General features: G+C 39.5%; 1 protein-coding gene across 1 annotated transcript in view; it reads left to right on the top strand.

Annotated features, from left to right (window-relative positions):
• GRK5 (G protein-coupled receptor kinase 5) overlaps positions 1-19,883 on the top strand; it is a 320,227-nt gene that overhangs the window by 215,989 nt on the left and 84,355 nt on the right. The window contains exon 4 of the mRNA XM_074233539.1: positions 11,293-11,370. Coding sequence (XP_074089640.1) covers positions 11,293-11,370 — 78 coding nt within the window. The remainder of the gene's footprint in view (positions 1-11,292; positions 11,371-19,883) is intronic.

Here is a 19,883-nt window from a genome sequence, read left to right as displayed (position 1 = left end):
CAACAGTCACCCAACCATGTGACACGCAAGCCACCTGATCCCCACTGCCCTGCAAAAACCAAAAAGAAGAAAAAAAAAGACCCAGAATAAAATAAAATAGTAATCGTAGTAGGGGTGGCTGGGTGGCAGACAGAGCATTGGCCCTTGAGCCAGGAGCACCCGGGTCCAAATCCGGCCTCAGACACCCAAAGATCACCCTGCTATGTGGCCCCAGGCAGGCCACCCAGCCCCATTTGCCCTGCACCCCCAATAATAATAACAATAATAATAATAATAATAATAATAATAATAATAATAATAATGATAATGTGCTTCAGTCTTTGTTCCAACACCCAACATTCTTTATGATAAGTCCATCACAAAAGTTACTTCCATATTTTTCCACCGTTGCCATTGCTGATTGCAACTCCCTCCTTTCGTATTTCTCCACTACCATGTACTATAGTTTCTCTCTCCTTTCACTCTGACTCTGCTGTAGGGTAGCTGAGTGGTGTAGCAGATAGATCCCTGGTCCTGGGGCCAAGAGACCTGGAGCCCCCCTACCACCCCTTAGGCCCAGCATCCACCTGGCCCTATGGTCCTGGACAAGCCTTCCAATCCCAGCCCCTTGCAAGAAGTAAAAAGAAAATGTGTTATATCTGACCACTCTCCCCCATGGTCCATCCTCTCCTCCTTTATTCACATCCCCACCCCTTCCCCCTGCTCCCCCCCTTCTTACTCCAGAGGTCTATACCCCATTGAGTATATATGCTGTTTCTTCTCCTAGCCACCTCTGATGAGAGCAAAGGTTCCCTCATTCTCCCTTGCCTCCCCACCCTTCCAAATCGTTGCAATAGCTCATTGTAATAAAGAAAAAAACTTATTATATGAGATATCTTGGCCTATTCCCTCTCTCCTTTTTCTTTCTTCCATTACATTTCCTTTTTTTTCCTATTGACTCCATTTTACACCATATTTTATCTTCAAATTCAGCTTTCTCCTGTGCTTCAACTATAAAAGCTCCTTGTACCTGCTCTATTAACTGAGAAAGTTCATGAGTATTATCAGTGTCATTTTTCTATGCAGGAATACATGCAGTTCATCATCATTAAGTCCCTCATATTTTCCCCCCTCTCCTCCAATCTCTATGCTTCACCTGAATCCTGTATCTGAAGATCCAGCCTTCTGTTCAGCTCTGGCCATTCCAACAGGAACATTTGAAATTCCCCTGGTTCATTGAAAGTCCATCTTTTTCCCTGGAAGAGGACATTCAGAATTGCTGGGTAGTTCATTCTTGCCTGCATTCTAAGCTCTTTTGCCTTCTGGTATATTATATTCCAAGCCCTATGAGCTTTTAATGTAGTTGCTGCTAAGTCCTGTGTGATCCTGACTGCAGCTCCACGGTATTTGAACTGTGTCCTTCTGGCTGCTTTTAATATTTTCTCTTTGACTTGGGAGTTCTAGAACTTGGCTATAATATTCCTAGGGGTTGGTCTTTTAGGATCTTTTTCTCGGGGAGGGGGGAGATTGGTGGATTCTCTCCATTTCTATTTTGCCCTCTGCTTCTAGGATATCAGGGCAATTTTCCTGTAGTAATTCTTTGAAAATGATGTCAAGGCTCTTTTCCTGATCATGACTTTCAGGTATTTCAATAATTTTTAAATTGTCTTTCCTAAATTTGTTTTCCATATCAGTTGTTTTTTCAATGAGATATTTCACATTTTCTTCTAATTTTTCATTTTTTTGGTTTTGAAGTATTGAGTCCTGATTTCTGGTAAATTCATCAATCTCCCTGAATTCTATTCTTTGTCTGAAGTATTTGTTCTCTTCAGAGAGTTTTCTTACCTCTTTTTCCATCTGGCCAATTTTGCTTTTTAAGGCATTGTTCTCCTCAATAACTTTTTGAACTGTTTTATCCATTTGACCTAAGCTGGTTTTTAGCATGCTATTTTCTTCAGCATTTTTTTGGATTTCCTTGACTAAGCTGCTGACTTCATTTTCATGTTTTTCCTACATCTCTCTTCTTTCTTTTCCCAGTTTTTCTTCCAACTCCCTCTTTTGATTTTCAAAGTCTTTTTTGAGCTCTGTCATAGCCTGAGCCCAATTTCTGTTTTTCTTGGAGTCTTTAGATGCAGGAGCTTGTGCTTCCTCATCTTCAGACTGAGTGTTTTGATCCTTCTTGGGCTCATATGCAAAATAATTCTCAATGGTCTTCCTCTTGTTTCTCTGCTTGCTCATTTTCCCAGCCTGGGCCTGGTTTTGGGGTGCTTCCTGAGCTTTTGGGGCACTCCCACAAGGGTCTCAGTGTGTGAGGCTCTGTCCTCCCTCCTGGTCTGTGAATGACCATAAGTGCCCCCTTCTGCCATGGGGCTGAGGTGGGGGGGCCCTGCTGTTCTATGGGGGGGCTAGACTGCTATCAGGATCTGAATGTAGTCAGAGCCCCAAAATCCTGTTCCAGAGGCAGAGGACAGTCTCTCTCTTCACTCCCCTCCCTCAGCTCAATGGGCTCATGCCCTGGAGGCTCCTGCTTACAGCTCCATTTGTTTCTGTTTCCAGATCTGGGCTGGGGAAAGACCCAGCTGCTTGCTGTGTGCCCTGAGGGCTGGGCTTCACGTGCTCACTCTGGCAGAGGTCCCCTGCTGTTTCCCCACTTTGTGCCTTGTGCTCCCCAGGGTGCAGCTCAGGAGATTCCCCCGCTGCTGTGAGCCAGGAGGCTGAAGTTCTTTCGCTCTGGCAGGCCACCCCTCTGGCGGGCCACCCCTCCAACCCGGGGAGCAGAGCCTTTCTGCTCTTTTCCAGGTTACCTTGAGTAGGAGAACTGCCTCACTGGGTCCCTTTGTGGGTTCTGTCTCTCAAAAGTTTAGTTAAAGTCCTTAGTTTCAAGTTTTATCACAGAGCGCCTAAGACTTGATCCCTTCTTGTCGTCATCTTGGCTCCGCCCCCTTGCCCTTAGTAGTCATGTATTTCTAATGGAATACAATTAGCCCAGTTAAGAGATGGTGATCTAGAGGGATGTAAACAGAACAGATAAAGAAGGGGCAGGCATGCTCATTTTTTGGAAGTGACTCCCTTCTTACTTCTTGAGAACTCTCCCTTGACACAAGGGAGGCAGAGGCAATGAACACTTTCCATTTTTTTTTTATTATTAAAGATATTTGAGTTTTACAATTTTCCCCCCAATCTTACTTCCCTCCCCCCACCCCCCCATGGAAAGCAATCTGTCAGTCTTTACTTTGTTTCCATGTTGTACATTGATCCAAATTTGAGAGAGAAATCATATCCTTCAGGAAGAGACAAGAAGTCTAAGAGGTAACAAGATATCTGGGTTTTTTCCCCCTAAATTAAAGTGAATAGTCCTTGAACTTTGTTCAAACTCCATGGCTCTTTATCTGGATACAGATGGCTCTCTCCTTTGCAGACAGCCCCAAATTGTTGCACTGAGCGAATCCTTCAAGATTGAATATCACCCCCATGTTGCTATTAGTGTATACAGTGTTTTTCTGGTTCTGCTCATCTCACTCAGCATCAGTTCATGCAAATCCCTCCAGGCTTCCCTGAAATCCCATTCCTCCTGGTTTCTAATAGAACAATAACACTTTCCATTCTTCAGAGCTTTCTTTTATCTTGTAATTGTAATTCTGATGAAAGAGTGGAATGGAATAGAAGTCACAGAGCCGGAAGTGACTTTAAAGATCATACAGTTCAGTCCTTTAATTTTACCTTTAAGGAAACCAAAGCTTAAACAATTAAGTAGTTTGCTCAAGGTCACACTATTGATGGGGAAATGTCCTTGGATTCTTGGTCCAATACATTTTTAATAGTATTCCCCTACCAATTGCATACTGTGAAAATTTTTGCATTCATTTTAATAAGATTTTGAGTTCCAAATTTTTCTCCCTCCCTCCCTTCCCATCTTCTGAAAATGGTAGGCAGTTTGATAGAGTTTATGCAAGTACTAACATATATGATATATTTCCATGTTAATCTCAGTTGTGGAAGAAACAGATCAAAAGGAAAAGATAACCCCGAAAAAATAATGTAATTGAAGAAACTATGCTTCAATCTGCCTTCAGACTCAATCATTTCTTCATCTGGATATACAAAACATTTTCCTTTGTGGGACCATCACAATTGGTTTTCACATAATATCGCTGATACTGTATATACCATTTCCCTGGTTCTGCTCATTTTACTTTGCATTAGTTCCTACAAGTCTTTCCAGGTTTTTCCAAAATCTGCCTATCCATCATTTTTTTTAATTTCCTAATAGTATTCCATTGCATTCATTTAGCACAAGTTGAATAACTTTCTCCATTTGATACACATCTCTTCAATTTCCAATATTTTGTCACCACAAAAAAAGGCCACTACAAATATTTTTTGCCTATGTAAGTCTTTTCCCCTTTTTTTATTTATGATCAATTTGGTTTCCCTTTAGACATAGTTCCAAATTGCTCTCCAGAATGATTGGATCAGTTCACAACTCCACCACTAGTGCATTAATGTCCCAATTTTCCCACATCCTCTCCAGCATTGATCATTTTTCTTTCTTATCATGTTAGCTAATATGATAGGTATGAAGTGATATCTCAGAACTGTTTTAATTTGCACTTCTCTAACAAAAGTGATTTGGAGCACATCTTCATATGCCTTTGATTTCTTCATCTGAATACTAACTTGTTCATATCCTTTGCTGGTCCCCAGTACATTTTTCACTGTATTCACCTCTGATGCTTATTACCAGTGTGACTTTGATCAAGTTCCATAACTTCCTTGGGTTTCAGTTTCCCTAATGATAATATGAAGGGAGTTGGACTAGGTGACCAGTAAGGTTCCTTCTATCTCTGTCTCTATGATTTTATTTTTTTTAGATTTTTTTGCAAGGCAAATGGGGTTAAATGGCTTGCCCAAGGCCACACAGCTAGGTAATTATTAAGTGTCTGAGACCTGTGCTTTATCCACTGTGCCACCTAGCCACCCCAACTCTGTTCTATTATTATATTCAGTTTGTAGTTAAGGAAACTGAGATCCATAGAGATTAAGTGACTTGTCCAGGAACACATAATTAATAAGTGTATGAGGCTGTATTTGAACTCAGATTTTTCTGACTTAAGGACCAGTACTCTATCCATTTTAACACCCAGCTATCTATAAGAATTAAGTCATCTAAATAACATACAACTGGTATCTCTTTGTACTATGACAAATTATCCCCAAATTATCATTCTTTCTCCTGCCCTATTAACAGAAATCAGATATTACAAACATCAGACCCTCCTTCCTTATGTACTGGGGCCTTCTGGCATACTAGGAAGACACTTATGGATAGTTGAAGGTTGAAGCATAGCTTCATCAAATAGCTTGGGGATAATATTTGGATATTTTAAAGACATTATAAAGTTGGGCCTCATAGATTTTTCATAAAACTTTCTCCAGGAATTTACAGGCCAAAGTCACACACTTACATCATCTACCCCTCTACTCCATGGATGAATAAATGCCCTAATTTTTCCAGACTGATTTAGTTTTCAGTGCCCACTTGGTTTAGCAGAAAGAACCCTGTATTTAGATCTGATGATCTGGATTCTAATTCTGGTTCTGCCACTTGTTATTTGGCATTACAGTCAAGTCATTTCACCTCTTGGGACCTTAGCTTCCTCCTTTGTAAAAAAAAAAATGGAAATTGCACCAGACAACCTATAAAATCCTTCCCTCCTCTGAATTCCTGAGTCTCCTTCTGAGGATGTCTGGCTATAGAAGGAAGCCAGAGCCAGTATAGATGAAAACTTGGGTTTTTCTGAGTAGAGGGATGGTAATAAGCAGAATCTATGGACTTGAGTCTCCTCTGAGCAGGAGCTTAGGAAAAGCTAACTGACTTGGTGATTACAAAAGCCAGAGACCAAGAGACCTCATTACATGAGGTCTTCCTGTCAGGACATGAAAAAATCTCTTGGGTAGGGAGGTGACATATAAAGTTAAAGGCCAAGAAGCATTCCATCCAGTGTTTTCTGTCCTTTCAGGCATCACCATAGTAGGCGAGACTTGGCAGGTAATTGTTTTTTACCAACTTAAGTCATGTGCATTTGCTAGAATCTTTCAAAAGATTTTTTTTTAAATAGAAAAACATCCTATATGGTGCTGTTGCCATACGATGACAATATTTGTTTAGAATCGGCTGAGAGAGAGCTTGAGAATGAAATATTAGGTTTATGAAGGATGTTGGCTCTAGTATACATGTCTAGTCACACAGGCTGCTCCATGGAGACATTACACAGAAATTCATCTTTGACAGCTGTGTATACATAAATAATTTAAAAAGGCTTTTCCCCATCTCTAGCTCTTTTGTATTTCACTTCTTATCTTAGAATAGCATCACCTCCTGCCCCCTCCTCCCTTCCCACTCCAAGGCTATTCTTGGGTTGACTTTATATTGTAAAAGGTCAAGATAAGAGCTTGGAACAGTTTTAAGATTCCCTCATTTCATTCACAACTTTATTTTTTTAGTAGGGAGGATGGGGCAAGGAGGGGATGAATAGAAAAGAGGAAGAGAAATTCTCAACTAACTGTCTCTAGGTAATTAATTAGTGGTACTTCATGTTATTGTAGAGTTATTTCTGAGCCTATTTTAGTCTCCCTATTAGACTGTAAACTCCCTGAAGGCAGAGATTGTGTTTATCTTTGTATACAACTCCAATTCTTACATAAGAATAGTAGAAATCATAGCAGTGAGGTGGCCTATTAGATAAAGCAATGAACCTGGAGTCAGGAATGCCAGAGTTCAAATTCTGCCTCAGTTTTATCATCAACAAAAATGGGGATGAAAGCACCCGAGTATCTCTCAGGGTTGTTGTGAGAATAAACTGAGATAAAATTTGTAAAACTCTTTGCAAACCTTAAAGTGCTACATAAATCCAAGCTATACTGGCAGGTAGGTACGCAAAGGATAGAGCACTGGTCTTGGAGTCAAGAGGACCAGAGTTCAAATGTGACCTCAGACAACTTAATAATTACCTACTATGTACCTTGGGCAAGTCACTTAACCCCATTGCCTTGCATAAAAACAAAATAAATAAATAAATACTAGCTATGATTATTATAACAGCTAATATTTATAGAACACCTTGAAGTTTAAAAAACCTTTACCCATAGCCACTTTATGAAGTAGATTATTACTCTCAAGTAACTTCTCAAAGACTACTATAACTAATAAATATCAAAGCTGAACGCTTAATAGGAATTTTTTTGAAAGAAAGTACACTTAAAAATACTATACTGTTACAGCTGGAAAGAATTTTAAAAGATCATTAGTCTAACCACCTCATTTTACAGATGAGGAAACTGAGGCTGAAAAAGGGGGAAGCAACTTGTCCAAAATCACACATAATAAGCATCAAAGACTTTGGATTTTGAAGCACACTCTTCCAGGCTCACTAAGGTTTAAACATCTTCCCAATCAATAGGAATTAAATAGTAAATTAGGTAGAGGAATTACTTTAAACTCTTAATCTCCAACCCATTATTTCTTTTTTTTTTTTTTAGGTTTCTGTAAGGCAAATGGGGTTATTAAGTAGCTTGCCCAAGGCTACACAGCTAGGTAATTATTAAATGTCTGAGACTGGATTTGAACCCAGGTACTCCTGACTCCAGGGCCCATGCTTTATCCACTGCACCACCTAGCCACCCCATCATTATTTCTTTAAAAAAAACAAACCTGTGATTCCTGTCAAATAGAGTTCCAGATGAGAAACTTCCTTTTACTCTGCAACAAATAGTTTTTGAATTGTCTGGAGGATACTTAGGGGTTACTTGCCCAAAGTCATATAGCTTTTATGAGTCAAAGGTGGGACTTGAACCTAGATCTTTCTGACTCCAAAGCTAGCTGTTTGTCTGCTGTATTTCACAGCCTCTCCCTTTATGTCCTCAAAGAACTGGTGAAATTCCTTCCCACTCTGCTTACAGAAAAAGCCCTGCATTAACAGAGTGTAATTATGGGAGCATTTCACGTATACAGTTTATGTCTCTTTAATTGAGGCCATTGTCTTACAAAGGTTTACCAGAGCTAACACTAATTGTAATTCTAGTCTTTTATGAGATCTTGTTATTTACTGGTGAAATATGGGCCTTGAAGGCATCTGGCAAAAACATCAGTCCCTTACCTGGGAAGAGGTGCCTTTATTGCTGTGGTTTCTCAGCATGCTTCATTTCAGTCAAACTCACTTTTTTTTTACTCTTGTTCCTAGAGCCTGGCTCTTTCCCTGCTCTCCCTATTCACAGTTCCTACTTCAGATCTAATCTTCTACCTTTTTCTTCCCCCCCCCCCCCCAATCTATTCTTTCTTTATTCTTCCTTTTGGAGACAGATTCTGTCATTAGTGACTTACAAAAGGTAGCTGGAAACCATTGGCTTGTTTTTGACGCTTCCAAGGCAAATGTTCTTCCAGTGTTGTTGACCTGACATGGACTCTGAATGAAAAGAAAAGAAAGGCCTTTTGATGTTGGTGCTGGTGTTCTGTGTCCCAGTGTGCTCCCAGTTCCTTCCCCTGTGGAACTAGGGCTGGTTTGCTCAGCTGATCTTTTTCTGGGAGGTAGCTGACCTGAAAGAAATATTTGGTTTTGGTTTCACACACAGAGAACTAACATTTTTAGCCAGTTATTGAAATTGATTAGTGACCTTCACACTTATATTTAGTTGAAGGGTTGAGGTACTGTCAATGATATTCAAATAGTTGCCCAGTAGCCAAGTTCCAGTAAGTCTTTCAAAACAGGGTGGGGAGGTTTTCATGGTGCCATGCCACTAGGTAAGACCCACACTTTAGACCTAGCAAAACTTTATCAGTTTCCTAGGGTACCAGTTCTTTCTTTTGAAAGTTGATTCAGAAGCTAGTTCACTGTGCCAAATACTAGGGATTTAAAAAAAAAAAGGCAAAAACAGTCTCTGTCCTTAAATGGCTCCTCTTTTGATGAGGGAGACAATAAGCAAACCACTAGGTATATACACCTTTTGCTGTGTTTTTTTCCCCCAGACTTCACTGTTGAACTGGAGACAATGAGCTTCTGTACCCTTGAGTCTATACCACTCCCTTCATTCTTAGATCTTCACTAATTCCCTGTCTTCTTTTTCAGTCATTGCAAAATGATAACTTAGTACACTTCCAGCATACACTTGCCTCTTTCCTTCCATTTCTCTGTCTCTATATTCTTCAAACCAGAAGAGTACATTTTCTAGGTCTTATTTATAAAGGAAAAGAAATATAGAATTAAGGTATACTATACCAAGATAAGGTAATTTAAAGTGCATTTAAAAGGCTAGGGGATATCGAAATAGCTAAACCAGTGAACCCTGCTTTTGTTACCCAACCTAGGTTAGCCACAATTTGCTATTTATCTCAAATAACTTACTCCCTTATGGCCTTGAGATGAGGATGGTGTCTTTGCTCTCAGAACACCTTCCCAGTGTTTGAGAGGTTCACCCACTTGGACACAAGAGTGGGAGTTCATTCAACTGACTATCTCTGGATTACTTTCAGTCACTTAAGAACTAGATATTATCTCCATTCCTTGCAGTCAAATGAAAACCAGGATATACAACAACCAGGCTCAGACAGTCTTCCTAATATCTCAAAAATCAAAATTATTCAGTCCAATAAACAGTTCACTACCAAATTTCACAAAAGTAAACCCTATTGCTCTCACAAGTTTCTGGAGGTCACTATTTTTCCTTCTCTTATCTTGGAAAAATGGAAACAAAGGGCATTAGGACCCTTCAGGACATCAGTCTATGATTTTAGCACCTTCCATTTTATTGGTATGGATGTGTCTGTGTGTGTGTGTGTGTGTGTGACTATGTAACTGTGACCTGTCCATTTAGTAAGGAGGAATAAGAAATCAAAGGAAGAGGAGTCAAAGAGAGAATGAAGTATCAAGGGAAAGCAGACCATCTTCTGCCCTCTAGAAACAATTAACAGTACCAATTCTATAAGTTCCCCCTAGTAAATGACTAGTTCATTAGCCATAAGTATTTTTTTTGGTCTCTGGGCAAAGATAGAATCAGAGAGTCCAGTCATCTACTCTGATTCTCATCCTTTTTTGGAAAATGAGGCCTGAAGAAACTAAGATTCAGGCCCAGGTCTCTTCATTCGAATATTTGCAATGTCAAGTACTTTCACTCCTCAAGTACATTCACCTAATTCCAGTGAATAATATCTCCAGAAATGAGGAAATATACTTCTTCATGATGTTGACCAACATTTGTAGGGAGATCTACAAACTTCCCAACTTGTCTGTTTTCCAAGAGACCATATTGAACTAGAGTGGGGAAAAACTTTACTAAGAAGGAGATAGAGTTAGGAGATTATCTTGAAGGAGGATTGAAGGAGTGGAAGTAGGAATAAAAAGCCCACAGGGAAATGTTTGGAGAAGGTACTTCAGTCCATCTTTGCTGCTGAGATCATTTCCTTTTACCTTCTTTTAAATAGCAATACTTTTGGACTATGTCTAACAGAATAAGTACATGGCCTTGGGTGGTAAGGTTTCTTTTAATAGCTATAAACAATTTGTAATTCCCTCATTCAGCTCACAGCAAAGAAGTCATTGCAAAAGCTCAGCTCAGCTGAAGCTTCTCATTTTCTTGGGGTTTTTTTCCCCTTGGCAAATGTCTAAGGTATGAGGGAACAAGATCATCATCTTGGATCAGGGAGTATGAGCTTCAGAGGAGGCTGTGTCTTCTTTTGGATTTGAGTCCCATTCTTGTGAATCTGGAATATCTGTATTATGGAATTTTCCTTCACTGGGGCATTTTCCTGGCCTCCCCCCCACCCCAAATGTTAGGTTCCCCTTTTCTCTTGTGGAAGAGTTTTAAGTAATAAGCATCCATTGTATCAGTGTTTGGGAACCAGAAGACCTGGCTTCTAAATAGTAGTGTATTGGTAAACATTTTAAAACCAGAGTTCTAGAAAATAAACATATTATTAACACTTTTTCCATCACCTTCTTCAGTATAGACATCAACCAGGTTTGATAAAGCCCAATTTTTAGTATTTGCTGATTTCTGTGGTGGAAGGGCTCACAGTAACATTTTAATAATTTACTTTTGAGAGCCGATAATGAGCTGGCTCCATTACACCATTAATTCTAAGCCTAGTTTTTGCCACTACTTTACTATGTTACCTTGGGAAAACTGGTTCCTTGTGTGCCTCAGTTTCCATGATTATGCAATGAAAGGAGTTGGATAAGATGACATTTCAGATCTAGCAGTCTATGCTTCTGAGAAGTATGTGAGCCAAAAATATTGATTTTTTTTCTCTTTCTGTTCCAGGCAGAGTATGAAATTACACCAGATGAAAAACTGGGAGAGAAAGGGAAGGAAATCGTGATGAAATACCTCACCCCAGAGGTAAGAGGCAGCCAAAAAAACAAGAATGTGAGCCCTTACTCCAACAAGCAAGGAACACAAAAATATCCGACAGCCCATGTTCAGAAAGGCTGAGATAATGACCCCCGGGGAACAAAACCCAGGGATGAAAACAGCCTGGAATCATGACTTCAAGTCAGACTCCAGAAATATCATTTTTCACTCCAAGAATTCAGAGGGCCTGAAGGACTTCAGAGATGGGAGGTCATCATCTCCTAAAGGCCAATTCCTGAACCAGAAGTTAGCAGGGGAGTCTGGTCACACCTCTTTGGGGACAGGAGATCCCCTATGGATCATGCTAGGACTTACCACAGGGGACCCACAAACTTCCAAGAGCATATGGTGGGGGTGATTCAGGAAACACTAATTCATTGACTGAGGAGAAGATCATGGAAGACTGGGGGTAGAAGGGATGGAGCAGTAGGTGAGATAAATAACTATCTGAGGTATGTTTCAATTCATGGACTGAGTTATGGGTAAGGGAATCCAGGTGTGACTTCTCCCCCAAAATGATCCCTCCATCAACCTCTTCTATTCTATTCTAATTACCTTCAGTGATGATGATGATGATGATGATGATGATGATGATGATAATAATAATGTAATTATAATATAAAAGGGAAAAAAATTCCAAACTGGGAACTGGAGGGAAGGAGTTATAGATTTAAAGGTAAAAGAAATTTTAAAGATCACCTCCTCTAATTTTCTCATAATTGTTGATGGAGAAAGTGAGCCTCAGAAAGGATAAATAACTTGCCCAAGGTGATATAGTAGTAAGTGGCAGGGCTTGGATTTGAATCTTGGTCTTCTGATAGCTCCCTTTCAATTGTAGACCTGGGATTAGTCCCTTTTCTATTTTCTTGGTGATTCAGTTCCCTTATCTGTAAAAATTGGCAAGGAGAGAGGCCTGGTGGAATGATATGTTCTTAAAATCTTTCCTATGTTGTCACTGTTGCTCAGTGTTGGGGACAGAGAGAAGTTCAAAATAGCCCCTTTCCAATGTAACAGAGGATTTGGAGTTGATGGCAGGAGCTGGATGGGGACTGCCACTGGAACCCTTCTTTTATTTGCTTCCTTCACTCACTGACCGGGGTTAACCTCTGTGTAGAAGCTACTGCCAAGAAGCAATAAATGTGGGACTTTAAACACATGAATTATCTTCAGCTCAAAGCCGCTTAAAACCTCATAACAGTAACCAAGCCCCAAGACCTCTGCTTTAGGAGATTTTACAAGTGTGGTGTGTCATCCTCCAGGGAGCCCAGATACATTTTTCCCAAGTGTCTTCTACAATTTTCCTGTTGAAGTGAAATAGTACATTTTTTGGCCAAGTCAGATTGAAAGGAGTAGGGTAAAAGCCTGAGCCTTTTCATTAATTAATCCTTTTTTCCCACAATAAATTTCTTCCTACAGTTTCAAGCCTTTCTAAAGATTGCTTAGAACCTATCATTACTTAACTAGTCTGAGATAGACATGGGAAGGACTAGAACGGTTGCTGACTTAAACCCTGTCAAATTAGTGATTGACTGAACAAGACTTCTTATTTCTGTGCACTGAGTGATGAGATATGAGAAGAGATAGTAGGCCCCCAGCTGGAGTCTTTTATAAAAATGAAGGTGTTGATAGTACCATCTACATTTGTAGAGCATGTCATGCTTTGTCAAAGTTCTTTTGTATATAATGTCACTGACTGGATTTTTCCATTTTTCAAGTGTATGGAACTAAGATCAGGAAACCTGGGTTCAAGCCCTAGTTAAGTCTCTAATGAGCTATGTGACCTTGGATAAATCAATTCTTCCTGGTTCCCTCATCTATTAAATAAGAAAGTTGGACCAGCTGATATTAGAACTCTTGTAACAACTCTTTGCAACAGGGGGACAAAAATAGCTTTTTCTTTTTTCCTTAATGAGCCATCTTGGACAAAGAATGCATCACCTAGTGGCCAGTCTGCTAGGGATGAATCTCTCTGTATCTTTAGACAAGTTAATCTTTGGCTAGTGGATGATGACCATTTCAGAGATATGCTCAAAGCCTTTAGAGTTTGGCAGAACTTTACCCAACTTCTGCTCTGCTTTCAGAGCATTTAAGAACCCAGGCTACAGGGGCAGCTAGGTGGCACAGTGGATAAAGCACCGGCCCTGGAGTCAGGAGTACCTGGGTTCAAATCCGGTCTCAGACACTTAATAATTACCTAGCTGTGTGGCCTTGGGCAAGCTACTTAACCCCATTTGCCTTGCAACCCCCCCAAAAAAAAGAACCCAGGCTACTCAAAGAATCAGATGAAGATTTAATAGCCTGATAATGCTACAGACTTAAAATAATATTGAACTAAAATTATATCATCCTTGAGTCAGTCCATTTCTGTCTTCATTATATCAACATGGAAATATGTCACTCTCAATCTGGATCCCATTAGAAAAAGTCTCACTTTTCTCCAATTTGTCTATAGATATCACCTGTCATATCCCTACTATTGTAGTAATTATGAAGGACTCAGGGGACTGTAAGAACATGGTCTGTGGCTTCATAAAGTTTATGGTTTAGCTGGGGAAAGGAGACAGAAACATGTAAGAAATTAAATGTCAGTAGAAGAGATAACTGGAACACACTTGTTCATCTTTCCTTTGCAGAATCTGTCTTATTTCAAGATCAATTCAGCCACTACTTCCTCTATTATCCCTCCACAAATTATCTTGTATTGTTAAGGTCCAAGAAAAGTCCCCAATTATGGAACAGAGGCACTTGACACGATGGAGATGCAATAGCAAGGGTTTATTAAACTAGTTCAAGCTAGGGTTCCGTCCTAGGACAGGGCTAGGATCCTGGAACCCCGAGTAAAGTGAGGAGAGACCTTATATATGGTTCAGTAGGGAATTTCCAAGCATCTGCTGGTTGTCTTGAGATAGTGTGGCATGTTATCATTGAATGCAGGTCCTTGGGGAGGTTCCCCCGTTGCATGGTCCAATAGATGACCAGGCAGAAACTTAGGAGCAGAATTTAGGCAAAAGTTCATAGGTTTCGAAACTCAGGGTCTTACATTCCCTCCTCTTCTTGTTCAGTCCAGGAGCACTCATGCTCCTCAAAGGGATGCACAGAACCCTCAGGGAGACTGTTGTAAGACTGCCTGAGTACCATTAGTTGGATAGTGTTAAACCTGTTCCTAATGAAAGCAAGCAGTTGGTTTAATATTCAGGGCCCAAAGGTAAGGAGGAGTAAAAAGCAGTATCAGGGGGTCAATCAGGGTAGAGATCAATGTGGTGAGCCACGGGGATTGGTTGAACCATGAGATGAACTGGCCCAGTGTCTCTGCTCTCTTCTCTCCTCTCCTGGAGACCTCAGACGTCCTTCTGCATCTTCTGAATCTGTTCCAAAAAGTCCTCTCCAGCTCATATGACTAAGTTGAAACTTTGTCTTCTGGTAAAGAATCTGCTTAACAGTTTACTTAGATCAAAGCATATGTTTTCTTCACAAGACAATGAGATTTTGGGGCTTATTGCAATTTACATTTTGCCTTATTGCCATATTGATGCACATACTTAATTTTAATACAATAAACTTTTGCTATATGAGCGAACTGCCAATGAGAATTGTCATACTGTCTTAAGCTTGTAACATACATTCAACAATCATCTTAGTTCAGAGTACCCAGCATATGGTTTAAAAATAAAACAATCTTAGCCTTTGCTCTTATTACAATAATGGCTCAAACATCCTTAACCAAAATGAATTTTTTTCAAAATATTCTCAAATATACTATTGATTTTCCTTTTCCTGATGTACTTATCTGACTCACATTCCTTTCCTTAAGCTAGGCCTTAAAGTTATAATTATCCTAAGAATTTCCCATTCTTCTTACCTAAATATCCCTTCTAAAAATTAAAGAAACTTAATTCCTATTGTAACATGTAGCCGTTAGCAGGTGTCAGAGCCACACACCTAACCTATCTTCTGGCTATTAGATCCAACTCACCTAAAATTTCTTTTTGTAGTTTGCTTAGTAATTAACCATAAAGATCCAGGACATTAAAGGAAAATTCCTTTATAGATATAAGTCTTGCATGTCAGTGTCCAGGCAGAGGTCATGTGGGTAAGTCAAATGTCTTAGGCCAGATTTATTCTTCCAGGTGAGATATTATCCAAATGTCATTTTGGAGAAATCAAGTCAAAGGGGTCCAACCTCAGCCTTACTGAGAAGTTGCCCCTTTGGCTACCCATCCCAGTCACCTGACATCTTTTCTTCCTTGGCTGCAGGAACATGACATTTAACCCAGTGGCATTTCCTTTTTGTTGACCATCTTGGTATCTGACATAAGAGAAAATCAATTAAAAGTCCCATGATCTAAAATGGTTGTTTTACCTAGTTAGAACTTCCAGTGAATACAATTCACTAAATTCCAATTATAATCTTAATGGAGGCCCAATTAATGAAACCCCTTACCTAAAGCTTGGATTAACCTTCCTGGGTCTTTGCCTAACATCTGGTATTCTAACTATGACTAGCCCTACAGTCCTGTCTCCTACATCTTATATTCAGACATCCCTTTGTCTGAAATCATGCAAGGCAATTGGGGTTAAGTGACTTGCCCAAGGTTGCACAGCTAGACAATCACCAAGTATCTGAGGCCTGACCTGAACCTAGGTCTTCTGACTCCAGGGCCAGCGCTCTGACCACTGTGCCACCCAACCACCCCTAACACACAAATTACTAGATTGTACAAAGTAATTCCTCCATTATCACATTATTCATGAACCCACAGATCTATCTCAGAAAGTGTCATACTTTTTCATATTTTCCTTATTGCTCTTCAAAGCAATCACATTAATCCAAGACTTTAACAATACAGTATTTAAAAAAACATTTTCACAAGAGATAGTTAAATATTGCAAATATTATCTCTTTGCAGTTAGAAAAGAACATCACATAACTGATAAAAACATCTTATTCATCAATAAATTACCTTACAATCGGGCCCACAATTGTAATTTCTTCAGAGCCCCCCATCATCTGTCTGCAGTTACCAAGAGAGAAGTCCACATTCTTGACTTCTTTAAACATACATTGTTAATATACATGAAACATTAAGATTCTTAAACATCTCATTTCCCTTAGAACAAAAGCGAAATTCTCAGAATCCAATCTCATACATATGACACATTTAAAACCCCAATGTCATTGCAATTCAACTAACTTTCCAACAGCTTAGTTTGATAAAAACTTTAGAGTACCTTATACAGAGAATCCAGCACTCACTATCCAAAATAAAAACACTGTTGGCATTATTAAACTCAACATTAAAACCAATTAGAGCTTTTCCCCAAAATGACATCAGTAAACATCCCTGATAACCTAGATGTTTCTCTTCTTAGGAACCCAATACCAGTTTTCTTAACCCAAAGGTGTTACAATAGAGTTTTAAAATCCCAAACTCCTTGCAAAAGTTACAATAGTGTTAAAACAGTTTAATCCCAAACTAATTTAACAATCTAGGTTATTTAATTCCTCCCATTCTGTACAAATTTTGTCAGAATATTACAACACTAGTATTCTTCTTTTAGAACCCTCAGAATGCTTACCAAAACTCTAGTTCACAAACTTTAGAAACAATGAGAGTCATCAGTCATCACTCAGGCCACATGGCCAGCAGATAGTCATTAAACGTGATTTCCTTTCAATAAAGGAGTCTCTTAACCCCTGGATCTTAGATAATTAATTTTTTTTTCCAATCACACATCCCACCTGTAGAGGGTTCTTTCCCTCTAAGGCTTAAGTAGGTAAGGATTTTTCGAGTTCCCCACCATCCTCCTGCTACACTCTTTCCCTTTTTTTATTCAGTGAAGAAATCTTCCCAGAGGGGAGTAGACTGCTTCAGGGGGAAGGGGAGCCAGGTCTAGGAATGTTCATTACCTTCCCTGCTTATTGTATTCCCCCGTTTTGATCTAGTGAAGGAATCCTCCAAGGGGGAACAGAAGGGACCTGGTGACCGGTGGGGGGTGTAGAAATTCAGGGGCTGAGGGCTCTAAATTTAACAATACAGTAATATGTATAATTCCCTCTTTAACAGATAATAAACTACATTGATCTCACATACCAATATTCCCTTTCATAAACATGAGGTGAAAAACAAAGCCTTTCACAAATTTTCTGGGCCAAAAGGACCCCATTGGCAAGGTATTCTCTAGTTGTTTTTTTTCATAACAAAATCTTTACAAATGTGATAGGTGAAACTTCAATTTATTTGTTATTACAAAACAATTTTAAAATCTCAAAAGGGTAGTTTAAATTGTTCTTATACAAAGCTTACTAATTGTACACAGCACATTTCAATTGCATGTATGTTCTCTTTATTCCCTAAATCTTTAAAATACAAAGAATTCTTAAGACTAATTGTTGCTAAAAAAAATCCCTTCTTATGACTACAAGATTTTCTTCATGTTTCTCTTAAATTCCAAAAATTACATTCAAATTAGTTTTAAATCATTTTCTTTCCAAAAGCCTAAAAAGTTTGCAAATTCTTCTTATCTTCATCAGTGCAATTCTAACTTCTCAATGCTCTCACTTATAAGAACTTCCTATCTTCACTGACCAACATTTCTTAATATTAGAACATTCTATGTTCTGGGAATGAGAGATTCCCCACAATTTGAGATATCAAAGTGATATGTACTAATTCTTTACTTTTACTGTTTATCATTACTCACTCCAGATACTTCCCAAATACATGATCCACATTCCAATCAGTGTAAAATATTAATTTCCTCTTGTTTAGTCATTCTAAAGCTAACTCACAAGTCTGTCCTGACTCCTATGACTCTGGAGGGGCCATAAGACATCAGAATCTAAACTCAAGCACATTCTTTACAAACCCCTTAATTCAATTTACAGGTATCTTTAGATTAGCACATTATAGGATCAATAATAACATTAATAAAATTAACATTTACCTAGCAATCGCTTTCATATCAAACTTTTCACTTTATGGGGCTTATTGCTTTTCTTATCAATTCATTGCCAAACATTGCAAAAAGTACCAATTTAATGCAATTTTAAATCACCCCAATCTCAGATAAACACGTATCTCCCTATAGACTTACAGTTCTATACTTTCTTCTTTTCTCATAATGATTTGTACACCTTTTTCCAGAGTTCCCAAAATCCATCTTTGGTGTACAAAGTCAACCCTGCTCAAACCTTCTGTCTACATACTTTTACCACTTTCCATACTTAACAAATGGTTCAAAAGAAACCCCAGTCTCTAAGTCTGGATTTTCTTTCCCAGTACTTTCAGAATCTCTTACTCAAACTATACAACTCACATTTTCCACCATTCCTTTTCATTAGCTCCCCCTGACCTCAAGTCACATCATTCCGAACTAGAGTCACATAGTTCATGCTACAGCTATGATTCCGCTCTTCACAATGCACCTTCCATTCCAAGGTTTTAATATGTAACATTTCTTGAATACAACTAAAATTCTGGAGAAGGCAGTCATTCAAAAATCCCCTAGCCCAAATAGAACATTCCCTGCCCCCCTTCTTCAAATAGAGTAAACTGAATACTTACTTTACTAATTCTTCCTGAAGTAGCCCTCTCTCCTGTAAGGGGGAGGGGGAAACACTCTGGCAGCACAGAATCAAGGAGGACGGTCCCTTGACCTCCTTAAAGTGGTCTAGGAGCAGGCTCAGAGGAGTGGTCTGGGTCTATCCCATCCCAGCTGGAACTTACATTAAATGATTAAGAGCAATAAGCAAAGCAGAAGCAAAGCAAAAGAAGCAAAGGTGATAGATGACCAGTCAGCATCTGTCCCTTCCAGCGGGACTAAGTGTTGCTAGCCAGGTCCTAAAAGAAAATCAGGTTAACCTTGTTTCCTTATCTCATTTCCAAACGTCAGTCCTTCCAGTACTGACCTCCCGAAGGGTTGGGGAACGTCTTCCACCACAACCCACTGGTGACCATTAGCAGTGCGTCCACCTGGGTCCTTTGCCAGCTTAGTCCAAATACAGAGCCGTGCAGACTTGGTTACTTCAGATATCCCTCCAAGTACGTCTTCTGGCCTCTGCTGGGGATCCCGGAAGAGCCCCCAATTGTTAAGGACCGAGAAAAGTCCCTAATTATGGAACAAAGGCACCCGACACGATGGAGATGCAATAGCAAGGGTTTATTAAACTAGCTCGAGCTAGGGTTCTGTCCTAGGACAGGGCTAGGATCCTGGAACCCCTAGTAAAGTGAGGAGAGACTTTATGTATGGTTCAATAGGGAATTTCCAAGCATCTGCTGGTTGTCTTGAGATAGTGTGGTGTGTTATCATTGAATGCAGGTTCCCCCGTTGCATGGTCCAATAGATGACCAGGCAGAAACTTAGGAGCAGAATTTAAGCAAAAGTTCATAGGTTTTGAAACTCGGGGTCTTACAGTATCATACTTTTCAGGACACATTGGTTCCCCAGGAAGAATATAAGATCCTTGAGGGCAGGAATGTGGGTATTGTTATTGTCTTTGT

The sequence above is a fragment of the Macrotis lagotis genome, chromosome 4 (genome assembly GCF_037893015.1).
Source record: "Macrotis lagotis isolate mMagLag1 chromosome 4, bilby.v1.9.chrom.fasta, whole genome shotgun sequence".
Taxonomy (NCBI): Eukaryota; Metazoa; Chordata; class Mammalia; order Peramelemorphia; family Peramelidae; genus Macrotis; species Macrotis lagotis.
This window is presented reverse-complemented; position numbering and strand designations above follow the sequence as displayed.